The 17,294-nt window shown below is 42.8% G+C and overlaps 1 protein-coding gene across 5 annotated transcripts in view; it reads right to left on the bottom strand.

Annotated features, from left to right (window-relative positions):
• Positions 1-2,858: 2,858 nt before the first annotated feature.
• The window catches only part of LOC103136326 (protein SOGA3), a 36,218-nt gene continuing 21,782 nt past the window's right edge, over positions 2,859-17,294 (bottom strand). For 2 of the 5 annotated variants that reach the window (XM_016671475.1, XM_007549560.2), the window contains exon 12: positions 15,046-15,131. Coding sequence is in view for 3 of the 5 variants with exons in the window: in XM_007549285.2 (XP_007549347.1) it covers positions 3,836-4,072; positions 6,034-7,693; positions 8,231-8,310; positions 8,447-8,974; positions 10,006-10,308; positions 14,964-15,131; positions 15,841-16,257 (3,393 nt within the window). In the remaining 2 variants the exon portion in view is untranslated. The other 3 variants (XM_007549285.2, XM_007549363.2, XM_016671447.1) reach the window with 3 other exon arrangements.

Below are 17,294 nucleotides of genomic sequence, written 5' to 3'. Positions count from 1 at the left end.
CATAAATCACAGACAAGTAAAGTAAAAAAAAAAAAAAAAAAAAAAAAAAAAGCTTTTTCTTTACTTTTTGGCACTCAAATAACTCTGCATAACTTCTATTACATTTAATGTTGTGTTTGGGGAGTGCGGGGGTGAAGGTGCACTATTTCTGCAGTGCAAACATAAAAGGTAATCAACAAGGTGCCTTTGCATTGTATCCAAGGCTACAACAGGGTGAGCTCTGTTTGACAGTCAACACGTCTCTGGTCTATTTAAAAGTGGGGAAGGAATTCAGAAAGGTTAGTTGGGATGTTCCCAGACGGGCTGTCTCCCCTTCCGATTCTAGACATTCAGCTCAGACATCTAGCCTGCAACGCATTTATGCGTATTACTCCGCTAGATGCTGAAGCTGCAGGATCCAGTGGCGTTGTGATGTCTGCATGATGCACAGTCTGTACAAGCCGCATTGGAGATGGGCGGGACAGACTGACAGACTTTCCTGTGTCTAACTGCGGCTTGGATTTCAGTGCTGCAGCTGCAGACTGATAATTCAGCCGCTAATGGAGGACTGTCTGAGACTGCAGCTTGGCAAAGTGGAAGATACAGAGGAAGAGCTACACATGCATGCCCAAGTGCTGCCCCATGTACGACCGTATGTGACTGCGAGTGCGTTGTACGCGGTCAGTAAAGTGATGCACAATGTGCCGATCAATAAGGAGCTGTCCTTCACAGGAAGTGTGGCAATGTGCTGCAGTCAGCCTGGTTTTAAAAGCAGCTCTGAGATGAGATACGTCACGCACATTGAGAACTTAGTTTATTTACCTAAGGCAAAATCACCTCAAAAATATATTTTAAAAAAATTCTAATTTTTTACTGTGGCGCAGTCAGTAGAACTGCTATCTTGCTGCAAGAAGGCCTCGTTTCAACAGAGCATCTCTGAACATGCAATTTCCTTTAGACTGGTTTCACTGCAGCTTCGTAAATGGAAAAGCCAAGATAGACCTGAATGCATAGGGAATGGATCAATTTATGAATGAGACTGCATCTTTTGAATTATTGATAGCCAAATTAAATGGCTAACAAGAATCATACAAGCTTGTCTGGAGTCTGTTCTTTTTCTATATAAAAGAAGTATAGTTTTTGTGGAGTATACAGAAATTATATGATTATGTGAATTTATGATCATATATGTTGTGTGTGATCTTTAAAAATCAAATGAACTTTTAAATATATATATAAAAACTGAGCAAATCCAAGATGGTGGAACAAGAGACTGACATTGTCGATGTGCAGATTAAAATTGCTGCAGCAGTGGGATGCTATTCTCATTATAGACAAATATCTATTAAAAACATTTCCACCTTGTTGAATTTATGTCATTTATTAAGGTAGTTCTAAAGACAAAAACTGACTTTAAGTTGTACCTAAAAAAGAAGTGGCTGGTTAGTGTACAAGGTTTTTTTTTCAAAATAAACTATGAGCCACAAGGTGGTTCTAGTTTAGAGCAAAACCACTGTCCAGTTGGCAGGAAGCATATAGCGACGCTACCAAGCCATCTTGGAAAAGTGAAATCCGTACTTTTACTGTCACCGGTATGACTGTGATCAGCTGGACAAACACTGCTGACCCCACAGATTAAAATCAGGAATAGTGGCACGGTTTATTATTCCAACAGCAAAAATGATCCTGCAGTAGCGTTTGCTTCCACGCTGTGTCTAGAAAATAAGCCACCGCTGTCACTCTGCTGGGCTGATCAAACGCAGATCGCTGCAGAAATTCTTTCCAGTGCTGTGATTTTAAGCAGCTCTAGCCTGCAGGCAGTCAGCGCTGGTTATATAATGGTCGCTCCATCTGGAGACCTCCAGACAACCAGCACAGGTCTTTACCGGGAATTAACCCTCTTTCCCAACCTTGACACAGAAAAGCAGGATGAGACATTGGGCGCGGAGCTCGGGCGAGCTTCAGGAGAGAATGAAAATATTTTTATATCTATCGGGAGAGGGGTAAGATTTCTGGCTCCACAACACTGCCACACCTGCTATTTCCATCAGCAAAGGGTGCCAGGTTTCAGGGTGAGAGGCGGGGTTGGGTGTCTGTCCCACTCAGGGTAGCGTGTCTCTTTAAATTTATCAACAGTCCTGGAAAAGATGTAATAAAGAAAGCCAAGTGATGATTTATCAGATCAAATGTTAGGCTTTTTTCCACATTTCAGTTTGTCTGATCAGTGTGCAGATATTACTTAGAGGAGGAGATCAGGGTGTCAGCAAAGACATCTGCAAGTTGGTAAAAAAAAAAAAAAAAATGGCAAAGGAAGCCAGACAGTTGTTTGGTTCTGGTTGGTCGGCTGCAGTGTCGCATACAAATCAAATGAGTTTAACGTGAATATTTATGTGAAAGCTGCAAAGTTTAAGAGTGAGATAGCAGTGCACCTCTGCCAAGGGACAATCAGCATAGCATGGTAGACCTCAAGTGACATTAGGAATTAAAACTCAGGCTATTGATTATCACACTTTTAGGTAAAACTACAAAACATTACATAACAACTTAGCATCTTCTCTAAGCATCCCAAACTCCTTCTACTTCCTCCATATTGCAACCACAAGCTTTTACATAGGCAGACATCAGTTTCTAGATGACTCCAAATATCTGCAGCTGTCACTGCAATGAAAGGTGGGATTACAAATGTTCACTTAAGCCACACTTTTCAGATCTTTATTGTTTTGTTTTCTTAAGGTGAAAACCACAAATCAGTTTTTTTTCCAAGTTCCCAGCTACGTCCTACTTTATTTCAGTCTTCTGCTTAAAATCCCAAATAAGATAACATACATTAAAGTTTTGTGGTTTTAACATGGCAAAATGTGAAAAACGTCAAACTGAGGCATTATTGGAATATTGTTTATTATACAAAACCAACAGCAAAGGCATCGTGTTTCACCACCTTTCAGCCATAAAAAAACACTACCTAGCAAAGTAACATCCTCAAACATGAGTATTTAGTTAGAGTAAAAAAAGGCATTCCTATCTCTTTTTTGGAGCATGTTATGCAAAAAAAAAAACAAACAAAAAAACAGACTTGTAAATACAGTTTACACACAAACCTTAAAAAAATGTTAGCTATGGCAAAAAAAGATGTATTTTATTCCAAACAATGCACTTAAAAATCAAGAAAATGCACAAGAAACCAGCCTTTGGTACATATTATAAAAAGTCGATTTTTATGCAGCTATTACTAAAAGTAAATGTTTTTTGTTTTTGCTTCACAATAATAAACATAAAGTCAAACTTCAATGAAAAACAAAATATTCTGGTCACAGTCAAGGTACAGTCCAGTCATGTGCTGCAGGGTTACTTTATGGTAGGGATGTCATGTGTGGAGAAATCTTTGCTCCACCTCTCCATGTCTGAGCTGAACGTACTGATGCACACATTTTAATTGAAACTACAGTCTTTTTTTTCTTTTTTTTTCAGGTTGTAAATCCAGTCTGTAGCAGAGATAAATTAGTTAAAAGCTGTTATTAGTAGATTTGTAAAGCTACGCTAGTGGTCAACGCTGGAATCCAGACCTGAGCAGATTATTCATTAGATGCTGTCCGTTACGCCTGGCAGGTTCACTTGGGCCATAATGACGATACTTGTAGCTGTTTGGAGTTATTCACCTTCTTTCATCAGGTATGTTCCACAGGATGCCACAAACACAGTTTGTCGATGAGTACATTCGGAATACATTTTCTGTCCTTCGTATTGATTTGGTGTATACAAGAGGAAAAAAGAAAAAAAAAAAAGAAAGAGGATAAAATGTTCGGAGTTCGTCAGTGAAGGCTTCTGGTTGGTTCCTAAAACACAACAACCTGGAGTTTCAAATGATGACGGTCTCTATGTGAAAGCCGTGTGTGTAAGTGAAGGAGGAAGAGTGTTTCTGGAGGGGAAAGGAAGCGGGGATGACAGGCGTGGTGCATGGAGAGGACGAGGGAGAGGAGGACGAAGTGGGGGAGCGGCTGGCCCATCTGGAGGGGAGGCGACGGTTGGCAGGACGGGCGGGCCTCGAAAAGTTCTTGTGGACGGAGGGAGGCGTGACCGAGGACTCTTCGTCTTCCTGTAGAGAGGCAGCAGAGTTAGCATTTAGGATTATCCCGCTGTTCCGTCTGCATCCAAGCTGACGCACTCAGTTACTTAACATCACGTGTTCCAGCGGTTGTCTTCTTGAGCCTGGGGAAAATAACGGGCATATTTCAAACAGGAACCCTAAACACATCGCCACGCTCCTGCGTAAAGGTCACACAAGTAACTCTGATTGATTTCATCCCTAAGGGGGGGGGGAGCATTTGAAGTCAAGATAGCCGACATGTGAGGCACTTTTTCCCCTCGCCAACTCTTCTGAATCACCAGCGTTTAATCTCTGACAGTTCCACTAATGTGGTCCTCCCCATTTCGTTCTTTTCATGAGGTTCTCGAAGTTGCCTTCATAATGACTCCCACAACATCTTTAAGATTAGCATGACTTTAAAGCAACGTAATTACTTCAGCATTCTCATTTTGTGGTCTGCCAAGGCCAGTTAGTCAGCCGGCTTCTTGCAGATACTTCAGTAATTACCACACAACGGCCAGAAATCACCGGGGCCTTCTGGAAGGACTTAGAGTCCAACATCAGGCTGGTGCGGGCTGCCGGTCCCCTGCCTGTTTCACTGTCAGCTCCTCGGGAGCCTTTCAGCAATGGAGTGGCCCAGAAGCCCAGATTATAATGGAGGCTCTGGCCTGCTTTTATCTCTTAGCACATACCAGAAATAAACAACAGCCCTTGACAGAGCTGGCCTCTGTCAAGGGCAATTACTTACTGTTTAACAAAGTGTTGGAACAGAAAGCAACGCACAAGATCCTCCAGGTCCACTGACACAGCAAGCTTTGAGGATACAGCCTCACCGAACCGTGAAATATACAGTGATCAGGCATAACGTTATGACCACTGATAGGAAGGTTCAAGACATATCGCCATATCACATATTGAAGTAAAATCTAAAACTTTTTTCATATCGGATCCAATTTCCAATTTTAATCGATTTTTTTTTTCTGCTTTCTTCTCTGAAGTAGAAATTGCAAATAAATATTTAGTAATAGTGGTTTTCATTTCAAAGATTCTATCTCGCATTTCAAGCATGGTCGCACTTTACAGGACAGAATCTGCTGCTGGCATGTTGGTTGCTGGCGACCGCAGCACACCTTCAGGCGTCTGCTGGAGTTCATGCCTTGATGGGTCATGGCTACAAAACGGGGCGGAGGCAACTAAGGCTGAAACGATTAATCGTGTTTAATCGATTATTGAAACTAATTTAGTAGTTGATTAATTTTTAACTGGAGTATGCAGTCTCAAAAAAGGCCATTTGTTGAAAGAACGTACTCAGAGCAGTAATTAAGCCTAAATGGTACAAAACAATTGACATTTTGCATTTATGATTTTAAATAAAAACTTTCCTCATCTGTAAATATGTTCTAGCCAGAACTCCTCAGGTGGCAATTTCATCTTAATCTGGTTCAAATTCTGTTAAATAAATCTCATATTAGGCATCTTTTGTAATCCAATTAATTGGTTCATCCAAAAAAGTGACACATTAGCTCTTCATGGTGTTGGTAAATCAAGTAGAACGAGCTGAGCTTTTCACATGTTAGAAGTATTTTGTCTCCTGCAGATGATCAAGCTTATACAAAAGGAATACCAGGTTATTGCATAGCTAGGCAATAAAATGTTCCTTTTCATACGAAAGCGGAATTTAATTATTTGTTTATTTGCATCTTTTAATGCATTTCCAATGTATAAAAAAGTTTTAAATGAAAAATCTGCAGAATGTGCCAGTTTTTATAATCGGATTAATCGATTAATCGCCAGAATAGTTGATCGAACACTCGATCACTGAAATGATAATAAGTTGAAGCCCAGTGGCAACACACTATTTGGTAGGTGAACATAATGTTATGCATGATTTCATGTTTTAGTTTTAATCTACAAACTGAAATACCTGAACACTGAACTGTGCAGCTAAGGAAGGGCAAGGCTTGACTCACCTGCACCTTCAGCTGCGTCTCATTGACGCTGTGGAGGCTGACCTGTGTGGTGGGTGATGTGTGCATGTGTCTCAGAGTGGGACTTAAAGGCAGAGGGGTCATGTCCAGCATGTCCAGTTCTGTGGGGTTGGAAACCATCTCGTTCTGCTGCGCTCGTGCGGCGCTTTCGTAGTTTTTCAGAATCCTTTCCACGGCGCCGTAGTTGGATCTGGAGCCCTCCGGTCGAGGGTACGCAGCAAGGGTGAGAGGCTTCCACGGATGTTCGTTCATGATGCGAAGTACGGGTCTGGAGGAGTCGAGCTGGAGAGGAGAGTCTGACCTCTGTCTTGGCTGCGCCACATGCCTTTTCTTGCTCTCGGCAGATGGCTGAAGCGGGGAGACGCTGGCTCTGGCTGGCTGAGGTTTTGTTTCGTGGGGATTTTCCCTGTTGGAGTTTGAACTCTCCACAGATTCGTCTGGCTGGGTGATTGTAGACGAAGGAGGCTCGTGGGTTGCTCTATGTTGGGATTTCCTGGAGAAGCTGCCTGTTTTTCGCAGTTTGTGCTTGACCTCACTCTGGGAAGGCTTTGGAGCCTCTTTGAGTCCAGGATGCGGCTCTTCCAGCGAGAGGACGGAAGGTGTTTCTTTGGAAGCGCTCCTCATCTGCACTGGCTCCAATTCAGTGTTCTGTTTGGTAGACGTTGAGATGGAGGGTGATGGCGACACTTTAGAATATGAATCTGTGATGTCAGTGGAAACATCAGAGCACATGGATGGAGATGTGGCGTCTTTGGGTGGTAATATGTGGCTTGATGTTCCAAACACTGGTTGGCAAGCCTCAAAACGGGTCTCTTGTATATCCACGCCCCGGCCCATCTCGGCCTGAAACAAAGTTCTGTTGAACTCGGCTGTTTTTCGCTCCAGCATCAGGTTTCTTCTGGAGCCCTGGAGGCTGGGACTTCCTTGTGAAATCGAATCCACAGGGAATTCTTGGATAACTGGAAACACTTGGACCTTTCCGACGTCATTGTTTTTCTCTGGGCACAGATCTGTCCCAGCAGTCAATATGTTGACCTCGGAGAAGCTTTTCTGGACAGTCTCGTACATCAGCTGTTTATTGTGGGTCAACTTGCTGGCGTCACAGGACCAGCGATTGTGGCAGCAGCCCGTGTTGCAGTTGGAGTTGGAAGGTGTAGAGCAGGATGTTAGCACGCCGTCTTTAAAGACTTTTCCCTCATTCTCTTGAAGCATGGCCTCAAACTTCCTGACAATGGATGGGCTGTTACACTTTCTGTCCAACAGAACACAGGGGCTATGGCACTTCCTCATTGTGGCCATAGGGGACTCTGGGATGTGGAGTTCTGTGTCTGGATTAGAGGAGTTTAGGTTCCAGGAGGAAGTACGAGGAGGAATGGGTGGAGCCGCCGTCTCCATGTCGGAGGATTCTCCAGGACTTGTCTCTGCGTCTCTGTAGGGATATGGGTCAGAGGTGTTTGCCATCCAGGTGTCGCTTGAACTTCTGTTGGCTCTCCAGGTGCTTTCTGGTGACAACGTGATCCAGTTTTCTCGCTGCAGAGCCCGGAGGTCATCGTAGATCTGGCTGAGGTCACAAGGAGCCTCTTCTACCTGCAGAAAGCTTTTTTCATGTCCCTCAGATGGACACAGGGATTCGGATTGGTTCCTAGAAGAAATTGGGAAACAACTTTAACCCGCCAATATGACATTGTCTAATTTCACTTCTTTACAAGTGAGAATTAAAGTTTTCCATGTGCAGAATCTATTATTTTCCAGACTCAGTCTAAGCATTTCGGTACAGTAAAAAAATGACGCGTATCTTCTTTCTTCTCTGTCAAATATTAAATCAGACTGATTTTTTCTTTTTTTGGTTCGTTTGGGGGTTTTTTTTGTTTTTGCTGATGCCACAACAAAGCAAGATAATTAAGTGTACATCAAATTTTAGGTACGGTACGATTCAAATTTTAAAGAAAGAAGAAAAAGCAATTCTGGCAATCCTAGTTTGATTTAATGTCATCAATTGGGGGGAAAAAAGTGTCTTTTTTTGTGCAAACATCTGGTTTCAGGTACAAGTCATGGACTTCTTAACATCTACATAAAATGTGCCTTTCTCCAACAGTGAGGCACATATGATATTAACTATCTGATGATAACCAGAATCTTCTGATTCTGGTTATCAAGATGCTTGCAAAAAGAAATTCACCTCTTATCTCCGCTCTTTTTCCTGATCTCGTCCTGGTAGCTACAAAGCTCCTCGCTAACGCGGGCGATTTCCTTTAGAGCCTGAGAAAGAAAGACACAACAGACAGAAAGACAATGAGACGAGATTAACGTTTTGTAATTGGGAAGTAATAAATACTTCACAAATAGTCCCCTGATATTAACAAACACATGTTGAAAATCAGCTTTAAACACTCACAGCATTGAGCGCAGTCGTGTTCTTTTTCTTGTCACTCCCGTAACTCAGTCTGGCCCAGAGAGGACTCTCCGGAGGAGTTCCTTGGAGACCTTTATCACTCCCTATGGAAACGTATTCCTGTGGCGTCCCACTATCCGGAGCGCCACAGTAAAAAGCCTCCAGCTCTGCTGCACCTCCAGCTTTCTTATCACCCGACGAGTCTTGCTTCCAGGTTTCTCTGGATCTAGTTTCAACCAGAAGCTCGGATTGTAAGGGATCGCTCTGACTGAACCGCACATCCACGTTAAATCCACACGGGCTGCCGCCGTCGGCGCTGATGTTTCTGTTCAGACCTAATCTGGGTGAAGGTGGGTTTCTGGTTGGTTCTGACGGAGTGCTGCTACTGAGCAGCTCCGACCGGGAGTTGTCGCTGAGCAGGCTGGAGCCCGTGCTGGTGGAGCGCATGCTGAGTCGGAGCACCGCGTCGTCGTCCTGCTTCATGCCGTCCAGGGCCGGACCCCCTCGACTGGATCTCACCTCACAGTACAGCTGGAAACACAAAAGAGAAAAATAGATGATAAAAAAACTAGGGATGAATACATATCGGCACCAACATCGGGACTGGCCGATATTAGCCATTTTTTATCATATCGATATCTGTCCGATAAATAAAACTCGGTCAAGATTAACAACTGATATTTATTTCAATCTCACAATGATGAAGAGCGATTATTATATATGTCATGATCTTTATATATACATACACATATAAGTTATCTGTATTGGACCATAATAATATCTGATATTGACATTGGTAGTTTTTTTTTTATTTCTGTGCATCCCTACAAAACATCCTGCTTTATGCTGCAAAAAGTTACAAATAATACAGTAAAAATGCAGGAAATATAAGAGATTTGAGAGAAATTTGGTTTAAACTTCTTTCTGTGCCAACCTACACAAGCTGAATTTCCTCAACAAAGCTGCTTTTAACCTTATAAGCATATCAATCTATGTGGATGTGTGATGATGAACAGACTGATGACTGAGTCTAAAATTACTCAATGTATTTTCAGCTTCCTAGTTATCAAAGTGTCATCCTCAGGTTTCTATAAACGCAAAAGATTTATAGTCAAAAACTGGGAGTTGAGATGATTTATGTTTTAGCTAACATGATGAATCCGCTGCTCACAGTCGGAGCTGAGGTTGTGCAAGAAAAATGAAAATCATTTTAAAAGACTTTAAAGTCAGAGCCGGTATTGCATAAACCCAAGCTGTAGACAGCTTCAGTCTCTCTTCACAGATAAAAGGAAATAACAACTGTTAACTCCGCTGACTCTTTCCGCTCTTTAATCGCTGCAGTGTCAATGATCAAAAATAGTTTTGACAGGGCTGATGTTGAACAGGACGAGTAGGAGTACCGTTACAAACTGCAGGCATAGAAACATCTTCAAAACTGACGGAAAGTTTAAAATGCGTTGATTAAACGGTATTCTTTTTAATCAGGATTTTAGAGTATTTTTCGTCATGCTCTCGTCTTACACTAGTTAACCGGCTTACAAGCTTATTGTCAAGCATCTCACCTCTTCTATTTTCTTCTGCATGTCCTTCAGCTGGCACTCCCACTCTCTCCTCTCCACATCGAATCTTTCTAGCAGCTCGGCCTTCTCTCTCAGCCAGTCCCTCTCGTTGTGATCCAGACGACAGCGCAGGTCCATGGCTGTAGAATGCGTGTCGGCCAGGATCCTCCGCTGCTCTTCCCTCTCCCGGCAGAGCGTCGAGGTCTCGCTGTTCGATTCGCGGGGACTCCGTGACGTCACCGATCCGAGACCCGCGGGCGACTGGAGGCCTCCGCTCCCTAACCCTGTGGCTTCTCTAGCTTCCAGCTTGGAGAGCAGGATGGCAAGGAAGAAAGAGGTAGAAACAGAATAGAGAATAATGGGATATTACAGTTGGGGACCAAAAGACGAGAGCCAGATGATGAGACATGTGGGGACGGTGGTGGGAGAATTTGTTGAAGGTGGAATTGGAGGAATGAAGGAGCGGCAGGAAGTGAAGATGGAGAAAGTGGAGAAATAATGTACCACGGGGACGAGTGTGAGTGGGTTTACAGGAGGGAAGAGGGAGACGGATTGAGTGTATCCTGTTAGAACTCACACAGATGGTTCAGAGATGCAAAGTTCAAGTTTATTTTCTATGGTGCTTCAGCACAGGATACAGGGCAGGAAATGGTAGGTTGAGGCACGGCAGCATACGTCTGCAGATGTGACCCAATTTAAGCTTTCAAGAAAAACAACGATTTGTGACATGCAGATGATATCTGTGTGCAAATGTGGACCAGACTCTTTATTGCTGCCTATGCACCACTCAATTAAACTGTAAACGGTTTAATTAGTTAGATTAAAGGGTTTTTACATGTTTTTAAACAACCTGGGATTTTCCCCTGAAATATTTGGTCTTACAGGAAAATAAAGTCCTGTCAAGAGGGAAAATTGCCATATTACATAATCCACTTGTGTTACTACTACAAATGCTACTATATTTTGTTAGAATTTTATGTTAAATCATGATGAAGCAGTATAAGGAAAATGATAGATGGCTTTCATAGTTTTTTTTTTTTTTTTTTTAGCAAAAAAGAAAGCACTTAACAAGCAAATTTTGTTCAGCTCCCCCTGAGTCAATATTGGAACTACATTCTCGGCATCTAAAATGCAAATCTACAAACATTGTAGTGTTGGACAGTAAACAGTTTTGCCTATTCTTCTTTACAGGACGGCTAGCTAATGAGCCGGATAGCCAGCTAGCAAGCTGTCTATCCAGAGATGCAGACAAATTTCATACTTTTCTGATTTTTATTTATTGAAAAGTCAAACAGTCCTTTCTCTCCCACTTTACAACTTCATGCTCCATCACCACTGTGTTAGTCTATTATGCAATTCCAAAAAAAAAAACCATTGTGGTTTGTGATTTTTACCATGACAAAATGTGGAAAAGTTCAAGGAGTGTGAATACTTTTGTAGGTCACTATATGAAAAACTATCTGTACTTAAAGCAATGCTTGGAGTGAATTTTACATAGAATTCTGTAAACAAGCCAATATACTATTTTGAAGACCTGGAATGATGGTGTATTTCAGTGTACATTCTGTGGTATGTGTGAAGTTTTGCTGCTAGTTTAAAAAAAATTGGAAGAATGTTGGGTTTGGAACTGGAAGAATCCCCAAGACAACGCCTCTGTACGTTGATGTGTTCCTCTCTCTGTGCGAGCGAGTGTGGACGCAACTTTTGCATACGAGCCTGCCGAAGTGTGTTATTTCTGTGTTCCGCCACAGACACCGACCAAAGCCTTTCTCCATGCTGCTATTTCTGACTGTGGCCTGGGGTCAAGAAATTATGGTGTAGAAAAACAAGTCAACATCTTCTGTCTGCCCGCGGCTTTTCTCAGAGGCCTCCGCAATTAGAGACGGATGATGACGGTTGCTGTCCACAATCTATATAAACTTTCGAATGTAAACATGGCTCGAGATGCAAAAAACAAGATGCTTGGACTCGCATTAAAGAAACAATCTCGGTTTTAAATGACTGGAACGGGAAAGTCGTTTCGTCCAACTACAGATGTCCAGGGAATAGACTGTGAAAATCCCGACGAAGCCCCTGGAGAGACACTCGGGTATTTACACATCAACACTTTACACTGAGTCTGTTTAGAGAGCAACCTCTGCACACTCGAAGCCAGCCTGGGCTCCTCTGAGTGCCACGGGGTTTATAAAGGTAACTGTGTCACCAGGGTGACCCACTATTAATAGCGGACACCCAGCCCTGTACAATGTCACATTCTGAGAGGATGTGGGAGGAGGGGGGGATGCCGAGGTAAAGAGAGGAAGGGGAGCTGACTGCTAAGGCGGAATGAGATGTATCCTAGCTGCCAGCAGCATTCATAAATCAGAGCCACACGGAGAAACATGCCTGGAAATACTGGGGCCTGAGCTGAAGCCAGAGAGCTTGGATGCTTTCTTGGTATTTGGTGCTGGACGTGTCCAAAAGGGAATCAGCGCATTCAAATTCAGGCCGCATACATGAGGGTAAACGGCGTTGGCTAATTTAAGTGATAATGTGATATTTAACTCCTAGACGTTTCATTGTGACATTGTCCAGATGCCATTCCTGTAAAAGCTCGGATAACAAACACTTGAACGTTTCACTTTAAGTGAATCTGGTGTTTCTAAATTTTCCGACACTTTTACTACTCAAAGTCGAATTAAAGAAAAAAAAAAGGGGGAACAAAAGCGAGCAGCTTTAACTCGCCAGAATGCAAACAGCATCATTAGAGAAAATTATTCAAAGGAGCTCATTTCAGCCTGCCCTGTCTGCATGACTCAGATGATTGGACTAAAGGGCTGCACTTCAGCGAAACCCACTACAATTTTCCTCTATTACTTCATAACTCTGTACTATTCTGGACAACAATTAGTGTTAACACTCAAACTGCCCCTAGCACGTTAGCTGTTTAACACCTGCACTTTTCCCTCCACAGAAGCTAAATATAGACTCTCAGCTTTACTGGTGCAGTAACACCAACATGTGAAAAATGACAGGTTCTTGCATCTTCAACTGTTCATCTTTCAATTGAAAGTAACTATATACATAGTGCGGTATGTTTTGAATGTGGCTGTTTACTTTATGAAGTGTGTTTTGTGTTTTTCCATTGACGAGTCAAAAGCATCTCAAAGTAAGTTGATCAGAAAACATAAAAAATGTATATATTTCAGGAGGAGTCTTGGACGTTGGAAATGTATGATAAAATATTTGAGATTCACCCATCGGACATCTGTAATCAATTTGTGATCTCCATTTTTTTTAAAGTCTTTTTTTCAAACCGGCTGATTTAATTTTTTTCATTATTCTGATTTCTATTTAATAATTGTAGCTTAAGAAGGTATTAGAACAGCATTCAATATTTTTTATTATTTTTTTTTCCGATTGTGACTGAGCATTATTTTTGGAGCACAGACAGTGACACAATCAGCATACAAAAAAAAACTGATGACGGCACAGGTGACATTTTAAACTGCCTTTAGCGTTTCTTACTAGAAACCAGCATGATTGGCTAAACTAACTGGAAACAGTGGTGTATAAAAAAAAAATAGACAAACTTTGCTGTATACCGTTCAGCTTTTACGTTGTCTGCTTAAGGTTTTGCTCTCTCTCACAGCCTGAATTAACCACAGAACCGCCATGAAATATTGTAGAAATCTTTATATCTGTCTCTTTAAGACCAACTGAGTTTTTACGGATAGTTTGGTCACCAACTGTAAAACAATCAAGTCTTTGAGTCTTCACGAGTCAGGATGAGTCGAGCTGAATGTTGTTCCATTTCTCTGTGCATTTCTACAAAATCTTTAAGACGAGCCGGGTGCTGGCGTGTAAAGTCTATTTGTGTAAATTTATAGTTGTCTTGAGTCTAACTTCAAATTCCTGGCGTTGTTTTCTAAGCCTCATAAAAAGACTCGCTTATCGCTTAGTAAATATGCTGGCGAACGTCTCATCTGTGGTTGGACATGGCATCCAGACAAAACAAGTCTTACAATGGGTCTAATCCTGCTCTGGCTGGCCACACTCCAAGTCACATTTCCCTGCTCTATTTACAGAATCTTAAGAATAAAAGCTAGTTGTGAGCAAAACAACACAAACATAGATGAGGGTGGAGATTTTGTGTCTGTGTGTTCTAGCAAAGCTAGAATATTATCTATCTCATCATCAATGGTTTCACATGACTAGCCAACAGGATTGTTGAACCACTATTCTCCACTTTTTCTTTCTGGTTCTAGATTCAAAGAAGGGGGGGGGGTCTGTGTGAGGAATAAATTCGTTTTGAGTCTTTGATACAAATCACACAAGCCTCAACTGAATATAGATAAAGTATACAAGTACAGCGAAGTAGTCTAAATGTACAAATTAATAAATGAGAATTTGTTGGCTTAAAAGTTTGTTTTTCTCTGTCTAAATGGTGAAAAAGTCCAATCAGTTTTGGACTTGCAGCAGCCAAATAAGTCCCATTTCTGATCCTATCTGTAAAGGAGCTAAATCCCTAAAACTGTAGTCCTGTGAAGAGAAGAAAAGCACTTTTTCAAGAGAAGCGCATTTGGCTTTTCTTTGCCATGCAAACCCTTTAGCCTTCAGTATTTCTGCCAGTAGCTGTCCACGTAATAGGCTAGTATTTATCTTCCTTAGAGCTAGCTGCTAAAAGTATCAATGTCTTTCTAAGCAGGGTTTAACAGAGCATGTCCCCGCAGTGAAAACCTTTTTGTCTAAACTTGGATAGAGGCTGTAGCATACCGACTTGGCAATTCCAGTTGGGTTACCAGAAAATGACCAACCAGCCACGCACGTAGCTGAAAATCTACACGTGAAATATTGCTGATTGCTGTGCGGACACGCGTGCGCACATGCACATGTTCAAACACTTTGAGCATGCAGAGCAACTGAATACCGGTGCATAGAAACAATCTACAGTCTGATCGCCATGGCCGGTCGTCTCTCACCTGTGCAATCCTGCATTTGAGCTCAGCTTTCTCAAGCTCCCAGGCACATCTGTCTCTGGTGTACTGCAGCTGGAGCTCACTCCTCTTCTCCTCCTCTTTCTTCACCTCGGCCTGCACCTCCTCCAGAACCGTCTTCAGGTCCAGCAGAATCCTCCTGTTCTCCCCACCCTACGTTGATACACAAACGGCATCCCGCTTTCTTGTTAAACGTGGATCACATGTTTGACCTTCACAAAATCTGAATTTGAAGCTCCGAAGAACCAGGAAGTGGTGGTTCTTGTATGGACGTGACTTTGAGCAAATCCTAAGCTTTGTGTCATATATATGTATATATAGATTCTAATACTTATCTAACAAACATTTAGTTTGATGTTCATTTTTTGATCTAATGTAAACCTTATGGATAAAACAAGATTGAAAGTGCTCCCTTTTGAGAGTACAAAAAGAATACAGCCTTTCCCACATATTATGAACGAATTTATTAATTTTTAATTGACTCCCATTCATGAAAAAATAAATCAGTTCAGGTTTGATCAGACGACGCGTTTTAGATTTTTATCCAGAGATGGTCAAATGCAGGACTATGATGTTTAAAAGACTATAAAACAGCTTTTTATGTTGGGTGGATATCATATGCTTGTAAAAGCCAAGTTGTTTTCTTACTCTCCTCAGTTGCTCTTACTGTTAGCCCCACCGCATTCCTGTTTGCCAACTGACTGGACTTCTAATGAGTAATAGAAAATAGAAAAACTTGTGGCCAAGATTTTTTCTTTTATGACAAATGCCCTGAGTGGGGAGCCATACTTAAAAAAAAATAAACTCCTTGGTTAATACTGGTACAGAAATGCTGAATAAATTATTCCTTCTAATCTATTACTTGGATGTCAGCAACTTGTCTCAATAAGGACTCCTTCTCTCGCATCCAGTCTTCTTTATCCTGAACGTGTCGCTTTTTCAGATCCTCTAGTTTCTTTTTAAGCCGCATGTGGTGCATTTGCTGCTGCTGCTGCTGGGGTTCGGGGCCCGGCCACATTTGTCCCCTGAGGACCTCGAGCTGCTGGGTCCCTGCCCCTCCCTCTCCTCCAGTTTGCGAAGCGCCGATCGGGGGCTCCTGGATGTGGCTGAAAACGGTGGGCGGGGAGGAGATCCTCCTTAGCGGGCTGCGGTTTTTGCCCCGGCCCCTGTCAGCTTTCTCAATCCTGGAGCGAGGCACAAACTCCCACCCCTGAGACTGCACGTAGCCCCCGCCGCTGCCGCCCTGCAGCCCTGCGCCGTTCATAAAGGCGCTCCACATCGCTCAAATGCATGCACATAAAACACTCAAATATGCAATGGAAAGTCACCAAACGATGTTGTGAGCAGCCATTTCTGCTCTGAACAGTTTTGATCAGTTCACTGACTCCTCCATCAACATCAACTTTAGTAACTTTTAGGAGTTATCCACACCCGGCCAAATCCCGCCTCGGGCACACGGCTTCACCCCTGGTCACCGTCGCAGGGACACGCTGGACGGGACGGGATGCTTCGGCCGTCTCCATGTCTTCACAAAGATGAGGTCAAGATTCCATGCTGGTCCCCCACTTCGCTCAGTCCTTGTCCTTTACAGACCCGCTCTCGGTTGTCCACCTGCGCTGCTTTTCTTTTGCGCGTCCTAACCAAGAATGAGCCGTCCCCTTGAAGCGACAGGCGCCCGTAAACACTCCGAGGCAAAAAGGAGAAGCTCCCAAAAATACCACGGAGTGCTTCTGATGTAACAGCAGCGGCGAGTATTTTTACCCCTCTGTAACCAGGAGTTTTTTTTTCTCTCTCTCTCTGAGGCTGAACGACGCCTAGAGGCGACAGCGGAAGAAGAGCCCCTTAATCAACACCGAAGTCTTTTAATTACGTCGCCACCTTGCGCCGTAGCCATGGCAACGGATCGATTCGAGCACCGCGTCGCGGCAACTTTGATGGCCAAAAGTGAGCAGTCGGTTCTTTTAAGAGACCGCAAACGACCCATTTTGAGTGCCAAGAAGAGGAAGCGTTTAACAAACTGCTACTTTTCCACAGCAAATTATCTTTAGCTTGGCTGTAAACAAAGCAGGTTTGTTTCTGCTGTTAGATGAAGTATGAGAGGAGGCTGACTGTCACGAGGAGAGCAAAGAGGGGTGGGCGTCCATTAACCTAGAAAGCAGACAGCCACACAACTCCACATGAAAACGATGTTCATTTGTTCATAACTGTCACCTTATCCTAGTCGTAAACTTGTAAGCCACATACCAGCTAGCTACCTTTAAAGTTCGCGGTCTAAAGTCTTAACTCGTACGAAGCACACGCTATTTGCAGCCTTAC

The sequence above is a fragment of the Poecilia formosa genome, unplaced genomic scaffold (genome assembly GCF_000485575.1).
Source record: "Poecilia formosa unplaced genomic scaffold, Poecilia_formosa-5.1.2 Scaffold0, whole genome shotgun sequence".
Taxonomy (NCBI): domain Eukaryota; kingdom Metazoa; phylum Chordata; class Actinopteri; order Cyprinodontiformes; family Poeciliidae; genus Poecilia; species Poecilia formosa.
The sequence above is the reverse complement of the archived record's forward strand: the minus strand, read 5'-3'. Positions and strand labels throughout refer to the sequence as shown.